Source organism: Pan troglodytes, chromosome 8 (assembly GCF_028858775.2).
Source record: "Pan troglodytes isolate AG18354 chromosome 8, NHGRI_mPanTro3-v2.0_pri, whole genome shotgun sequence".
Classification (NCBI taxonomy): Eukaryota; Metazoa; Chordata; class Mammalia; order Primates; family Hominidae; genus Pan; species Pan troglodytes.
Window position 1 is genome coordinate 109,293,620 of NC_072406.2, and position 8,256 is coordinate 109,301,875.

The 8,256-nt window shown below is 54.1% G+C and overlaps 1 protein-coding gene across 1 annotated transcript in view; it reads right to left on the minus strand.

Moving 5' to 3' along the window:
* Positions 1–7,550, minus strand: part of SLIT1 (slit guidance ligand 1) — a 187,583-nt gene extending 180,033 nt beyond the window's left edge. Inside the window, exon 1 of the mRNA XM_016919024.4 lies at positions 7,051–7,550. Within this exon, the coding sequence (XP_016774513.3) occupies positions 7,051–7,247 (197 nt within the window). The 5' untranslated portion in view covers positions 7,248–7,550. The remainder of the gene's footprint in view (positions 1–7,050) is intronic.
* Positions 7,551–8,256: the final 706 nt, after the last annotated feature.

The window sequence follows — 8,256 nt, forward strand, 5'->3', positions numbered from 1 at the left end:
ACTAAAGACCATGACCATTAAATGCGATGTGCGATCCTGGCAGGATTGTGGACCTGGGAAAAAATAGCCATGAAAGACATTATCAGAGCAATTGATGAAAACTGAATGTGAATTCTGGAGTAGAGAATAGTTTTGCACCGATGTTTAATTTTCTGATGTTGATAGCCTTGTGGTTCTTAGAAAACACCCACCGAATATTTAAAGGAAAAAAGTTTCAATGTCTCCAAGCTATTCTTAAAAGGTTCAGAAAAAAAATTACCTATGAGTGTGTGCGATAGAGAGAAGAGAGAGAGAGAAAGTGTGTGTGTGTGTGATTATGATAAAGCAAATTGGATTGTGATGTTTGCACAAGTCCACAAGTTTATTAAAAATCATTTATTTGTTTTTTAAAATTTAACAAAAAGTTTTACATACCCCCTCTGGGGGCTCCCATTTCCCTGCCCCATGGCCTGGTGCCCACCCATTTCTTTAATCTCCTCTCCCAGAACTCCCCAACACAAATCGTCGCCCCTCAGGGGGTTTTGCTTCTCACTCTCCTTCCCAAATACATGGCACATACCTTCTGAATGCTCCCAAACTCCCTTACCCTCGCTTCGCCTCGCTACTTAACCTAAGTCTTGCCCAGCCTTTAAGCCCCAGTTCAAACCCTACCTCCACAACACAACAACAATTCAATCCCTCCTCCCCATCTCACTCCCATCTAGCGACTCTCATCAGCCTCATCTCCATGCTGATGGGGCATTGACTATGTGCCAGGCATTACTCTATTCTAATTATTAATCTTTATTCTTGCTGCCTTCAGCCAGCTTTCCCTAGCATTAACCTCTTTCATAACCATGGACAGTTATCAAAACTAAGAAATTAGCTGGGCATGGTGATGCATGCCTGTAGTTCCAGCTACTTGGGAGGCTGAGTGGGAGGATCACTTGAGCCCAGGAATTTGAGACCAGCCTGGGGAACATAGTGAGATCCCGTCTCAGAAAAATCATCTCATCTTAACTTCACAGCCCTACGAGGTAAATGCTGTCACTGGTCCCATTTTACAGATGAGGAAGTTGAGTCACTAGTGAATTGTCTAAGATCTCTCGGTAGGTGATGAAGCCAGGATTCAAACTGGGCCATTCTCGTACTGAAGCCTGGGCTGGTAGCCACTGTGCTCCTCGTCTCTATGGACATCCTTACACATTTGTTCTTTCTCCCTCACCAGGCTGAAAGCTCCTCAGGCCTCTCTCAACGACGCTATGCACCCTGCAGATGCCCAACAGCTGTCTGTCCGCCACAGGCTGGGTTCCAGAAAGGAGAGGAGGGGGTCATGAGCTCCGTCAAAAAGAGGAGCCAATTCTCCACACCCTCCCCGCCCCCCAGCACAGCCCAGCTCCCTGGCTACTGCCCAAGGCCCGGCCATCATCTGCTCTGGGTAATAAGTATTTGTATGGCGATAATTACAGCATTTGGGAAGAAAATCCCATTAAGCAAGAGCCCCGCCGAGCTGCTAATGCCGGCACAGAACTGGAGGCGGCAACTCCGCCAAGCACCCGTCTGCTCCCAATAATGCAGGAGCCGCCCAGCCCCAAAAGAGCACGGCCGCCCCTGCTGGCAGCCTCGGGCAGCCTGGGCCACCGACAGCCCGCCCCGCCCAAGAAGGGGCACCGAGGAAGGTCAGCCCCTCCCCTCGTGCTCCAGGGTTCCCAGCGGCTGCCTGATGGCAAAGAGGAGGGCCACCCTGGGATCCAGCGTGACGCCCAAATTTCCTTCACATCCCTGCAATTCTCTGTCACCTTAATAACAATAATAATACTACCATTTATTGAGCACTCGCTGTCTGCCAGGCCCTGTGCAAAGCGCTCCTGTGAGCATTACCGCATTTAATCCTCATGACCACCCTTTGAAGCAGGCCCTATCATCATCCCCACTTTATGGGCAAGGAAATGGGGGTTCTGAGAAGTCGCCCTTTCCTCCAGAGCACTTATCCCAGCTTGCAGTTACGTGCTTATTCTTATACTATGTCATTCATCTCTATCTCCCCTGCTGGACTAAAACTCGGGTTTCTGTTTCTGTCCAGCACTATTCACCCAGCACAATGCAGACGTTCAATAGATGCTATCTGTTGAATGAGGGAATTAAACCCCATCACTTGCCCAAGGCCCCCCCAGCTGCTGAGTGGCAGAATGGGGCTAAAAACCTAGGCAGTCTGGCTTCACAGCCCTCCCATCACGACCATCCGCCCTGCATACAGTCCCCACTCTGTCTCCACATCCCAAGGGAAAGGGGCAGAGATGCCCAGGAAAGGTAAATGAGTGCTCTAAACAGACAGACTGCGCTGTAAGCAGACAGACTGCAAGAGAGGCAACACTCAAATCCTTACCTCCCGAGCTCTCTTCTGCCCCACCCAAACCCTCGAGCCTCTAGCTTGAGCTTCCCAAATAATAACAATAATATCCTAATGATTGAATCACAAAGCATTTTCACAACTGTAGCATGAGTGACTGCACAGGCCCTTTGAGGTAGTAGGTGTTATCAGCCCCAGAGGCCGAGAGAAGGGCGAACACCAGCCGCTTGCCAAGCGTGGCACGTTGCCTCACTTACTTCTCACTATCAACCTGCACAGCTGTCGTCATCCCGTTTTACAGATGGGGAAACTGGGTCTCAGAGCAGGGAAAGGCACACCACGGGGGTCCTAACACCAGTCATTCAGAGCCCAGCAATAAGCCAGTGGGCCAGTGACCACACCAAAGCCTAAGCAAGCAGGAGACTCTTGCCCTGCCGGGAGGCACCTCCCCTACACAGCACAGGCCTCTGCTGCAGGAGACCATGGTGGCCTGCTCAGATCCAATCGGGCCCTGATGGCAGATGTGGCTGCAGTGGCCCCTGACCTCATTTACCAAGGTCACCATCCAATTATTATTTGGAATTTCAAACAGGCTCCCCAGAGGATCAGCCTCAGGTGCCCTGGGCAGCCTTCCTTATGCGTGACCACTCAGCCCTGTTAAATGGGACCTCTAGCTCAGGGAGTTGAGTCTAGAGAGGGCCTCCCAGGCCTCTACAGCAGGCATGGAGATAGGGCAGGGTGGACGAACTGGCAAGGAGGGAAGGGCACATAAGGAGGACGGCAAGGCTGGTCATGGTGGCTCATGCCTGTAATCCCAGCACTTTGGGAGACTGAGGCAGGAGGATTGCTTGAGCCCAGAAGTTTGAGACCAGCCTGGGCAACATAGCTAGATCCCCATCTCTACAAAAAAGGAAAAAAAAAGACCAGACAAGCAGCAGAATGTGCTGGGCCTGGAGGCAAAGAGAGAACAGTAGGCCTTCCCAGAGGCCCTGCCCGCCTCCCTCCATCCTCGGACAACTTCCCCTCTCTGCACAAGGGGAATCTTCCGCAAACCTCAAATACCCAGGATGCCCAGGGCTGGGGGAACCAGCGATGTCCACACCTACTGCACTCTCCTGTCACACTCTCCTGGACACTCTAGTTAAAAGATTTTTTAAATTAAAAATCAAGTCCAACTGAAAGTCAAGGTCGTTGTGGAAGAAAAAAATAACTTAATGGTGACCATGGCTGGGTCTCTCTGCGCCTGGCCAGTACAAAGAAAGGAAGCTTCCCGGGCCGCCTCCACCACCTCTCCCACCCCTGGCTCTGTATTTTAACTGTTCATTACAGTGAATTATTTAGCATCCCTTCCCTGCCCAGCTGACCAGCCCCACAGCCCCTCTGGCTGAACCAATTTCCTCAGCAGCTCTGGGGCCTACCCAACCTCTTTCCAGAAGTCCCCACAGCAAACCAATGCCCATTTCTTTCCATTTCGGGGGACAGGCCTGGACCCAGAGTTATAGAATATATGATCATAAAGTTGCTGGGCCTCACAGGCTGCCACAGAAACTGCCCAAAGGACAAAAGGCAAATGCACAGCTGCAGTCCATAAAAATTTCACAGCCTCAGAAGAAGCCGCTGTTTCAGGCTCTGATACTGCACAACACTCATATTGATTAGAGAGAGCATTTGCCACAGTTATTTTGAGTCTGCCTGGGCTCTCACCAAGGCCTCTTTCAAGATGTTCTTTTCCTCTTTGAGCAGCTCTTTCACGGGCTGCCTGGAGAACAGGCGGGCTCCCTGTGCTTTCCCAGTCCAGGAAGCTTTGCCCACATGGCAAAGATCAGACCTGCTCCACTTCCCCAGGATAACTCACCCCTGGCTTCCAACTAGGAAGTTCCCAGAGGAAAAGTTCACATATAGAAAGTCTTCCTGACCCTTCCCAACATCTCTTTCCAGCCTCAAGTCCCATCCCACCCACTGGCCACTGGCCACAGCATGTTTCAGCCCCAGGGACAAGCTGGTCCATCTGCCCATATCGGGCCAGGCATGCTTACACCTGCAGGTTTTTGGCTCATACTCACACCTGCAGGCTTTTGGCTCATACTCACACCTGCTGGCTTTTTGCTTATGCTCACGCCTGTAATCCCAGCACTTTGGGAGGCGGAGGCAGGAGGATTGCTTGAGCCCAGAAGTTTGAGACCAGCCTGGGCAATATAGCTAGATCCTCATCTCTACAAAAAAGGAAAAAAAAAAAAAAGATGTCTGCAAGAAAGCAGGCCCCATGACCTGACAAGCAGCAGAATGTGCTGGGCCTGGAGCCCAGCTGTTCCCTCTGCCTAGATTGCCTGCCCTCTGTGCTTGGCAAAATCCAAACCAACCTTGATAAAGTGGCCCATCCTCTGAGAAACCCCTTCACCCTGGAAAAGGGCTTCTCACTCCAGTGTTCCCACAGCCCGTTCCCTGAGGCTGCCTGGCCCTCTCCTGAGAGCTCACCATTAGAGGTCCTCTGCCCAGTTCTCTAGACCATGTGCCCCTTGAGGACAGGGATGGGCTCACTCCCTGCTGACGCCTCAGCACCCAGGGCAGTTCCTGGCTCAGAAACATTTGCTGAATTAAAATAATGAGATTCCCCTCCCTATCCTATCATAATAATGGCTCTCGCTTAGCGAGCATCAGAAGGTACCAGGCACTTCCCATACATGATCTTCCATCCTCACAAGAACCAGAGAGCTTATGTAGCCTCAGCCCCATTTTCCTGATGGAAAGCAACTAAGGTTCAGAGAAGTTAAGTAACTTGCCCAAGGTCACACAGCTAATAGGTGACAGAGCTGGGGAACCAGGCAGTATAGCTCCCAGAATGCCACCTCTTTCCTCTGTACTAGGAAATTTCATTTTCATCTCACTCTGATCACAAAAGAGCTAAAGAGTTCATGAAGTCTTAAACACTAAAGGTGGTGAGAGAGTAAAGAGGGAGGAGATGACTTTAAGACTCAAGATTCAAAAGCAAAGAAGAAGGGCTAATGTGTCTTAGATCTAGGCTGCAATCAGGGTAGCAGCTTCAGGAGAAACTCCAGTGGACAAGGCAAGGGGAGCAGGGAGCAGGTACAGAGGGGACAGGCATGGAGGGTGACCAGGCCACTGCGGGGGTCCTCTGGACAGATTTCTGACCCTCAGTTCCTCTCTGGGTCCACACAGGATAATGCACACGCTGCCCACAGAAACTCAGTTTGGTACCACCTCTCCCCAGCCCTGTAACACACAAGCATTCACACACACACATACACCACACACACACACACACACACTTCCCATCTAGATTGCATCTAGATTGCAAATTCTCTAAAACCTCCACGGGAATTTTTCAGATGCAGCCAAGAAGAGTCTGGGGCAAATGTGTGCTCACTAATTGCTGGCCTTGGTACAGAGTGTGATTCAGGAGACAGCTCTCCTCAGGGTCAGATTTCTGTCTCTGACCAGCTGGGGGCCATGAAAATGTGCTCGAAAGTTATCAAAATATGCACACCTTTCCTGAGAGCCACTGCAGTCACCGAGGAGTGTGGGAAGGAGGAGTACGTAGGTTTCAAAGGAGTCAGCAGCCTTCTCCAAAGCCCTGTTCAAAAATCTCCTGGTGTAGTCACCTCTGCGAGCAGTACAAAGGCCCTGCATGTGACCAAAATCTACACACACACAGCCCATTATGGGGACTCTCATGGCCTCACACTATTAAGGTGGCCCCTTAATACTAGGAATTCACACAGAAACACATTCTGCAGGAGAGTCACAGAAAACAAAGTATAAAGGTCTGTAAATACACACACTCAAACACACCCAAACACACACACACACACACACACACACACACATTCTACTAGCTTACTGGGTATAGAAAAGAAAAGGATCAAGTTTCCTCAAGAATTCACAAGTGAGACAGAACAGGGGAAGAAAAATGCTATTTTTTTATTACTTGTCATGGTCAATATCTTTAACCTTGGGCCCCCCTCTCCAAGCTCCTGACTTCTTGGCATTATCCACCGGGTTCTCCATCCAAGACACACCTACCCCTTTTCGGGTGCTGAATGTTACATACCCCAAGCCCCATACCCAAAGCCCTCAGGTCCCATTGTCTGCCTGTGTTGGGGATGGCTGGGTGTGGAGGGAGGCGGGTGAGTAGGGGACCAACGCGTGGCACCTGCAGGGGAAGAATTCTCAAGGCTCTGGGGCAAACAATGGAGAAGAAGGGGCAGACCAGAAACTTCGCCTCCATCCCACCCTGCTGCCCTTCGTCAGGAGCAAGCTCTGGGAGCGGGAATCTGCGCAGCTGGCTCAGAACGCGGCCGTAGCCCCATGTGCCCAAAAGGAGACATTGTGCTTGGCGAGTGTGGGAAGTGTCCCTCCTGGGTGCAAGGAAGGCTTTCTGACACCAGTTCGCAGGCACCCTGGAGGAATAAAGCGCTGGCGCAGTGGGGAGGGCCTGAGGGTGCGGAGTGCAGGGTGCAGGGTGCAGGTGTGAGGACGGAAGCTGACAACCCCGCCGAGGGCCCTTTGAATCCCAGGGATGGGGAAACCACGGCGCTCCTGGCTCCTGGCTCGGGAAAGACCCCGGCAGGCACTGACCCGTCTGTGGGCTGCGGAGCCCGGACGGGCCCCAATGGTCCGGCCCCCACCCCCAAGTCCGGAATTGCGTCTGGGTGGGAGGGCAACCTCGGAGCCAGGGAGCCAGGGGCGGGGACCATACTCACAGGCGCTCGGTGTTCCGCGGTATATTCTTGGGAATGGCCTGCAGCCCCGTGCCGTGGCAGTCCACCGTGGTTCCGGTGCAGGTGCAGAGGGCGGGGCACGCCGAGGCACCCAGGCGCCACGCGGCTGCCCACAGCAGCAGCCAGAGCTCCGGCCGGACCGGCCCCGCCGAGGACCCCCACCCGGGAGTCAGCGCCATGGTGCCCTCACAGCGTCCCGCTCGCGAGCCAGACGGCAGCAGCCGCTGACCATCCCCGTCCGGGGCCGCCTCCAGGTGTAGTCCCGGGGCAGAGCCACCGAAGAGCCCGCGGGCTTGCGCGCGGCGCCCCTGCGGGCTGGGAGGCACCTTGCTCCTCCAAGCGACGGCGCCTGTGCGCGGACGGAGGGAGGGCGCCTTGGGCGGAGGGCGCTCGGCTCCTCTGCCGTTTCGCCGCCTGCGTCTCCCTCTCCCTCCCTCCAGCTCCCAACTGACTGCTGCGAGGAGGAAAATGGGCAGGCCCCGCGCGCGCACGCACCCTGCGCACACACCACACACACACACACACGATCACACACACACCCGCGCGCTCGCTCCCACCCGGCAGTCATCCATCAATCGAAAAGCACACATCCAGGGCCAGGCTCCTCCCCGCCCTCCCCCCCCGCAGCCCCCCTCTCCCGACGACCACTCAGCGGCTGCAAGCCGCCTACAGTTTCAAAGGTGGAACCTCCGAGGCGCCGTCAGCGGGCACGGGGCTGCGGGGGATGGGAGAGGAGGGAAGGGGGTGTGACTCGACCCAAGTCCTGGCTGTACACACACACACACACACACACACACACACACACACGGCGAGGATGCGCACATTTAGACGCACGCACCCCGGCACCCGCGGCCCCAGCTGCTAGTCCAGGGTGGGAGGGAGATCTTATTTTGCCGCTTGGACGCCTTCCCGGGGAGTCAGACCCGTTTCCCCCCATCCCCCGACGGCAGCAGCGGCCTCTCGGCCCCACCCGACTCGCTGTGTCAATTCTTGGTTAAGGGAAACCCTGTGCCTGTGCCCCAGGTGGCATCCTCAAGCCACCAACCTTACTTAGCCTGGACTTTGAGGATGGAGCTTTGTCGGGGGGAGGGTCCACGAAAGCGCTAGGCGGAGTACAGTCTCCTTCCTACCTCAATGCACCCACTTCTCAGAGGGGAACAAGCTAGCCGCATGCCCAGGATGAGAATG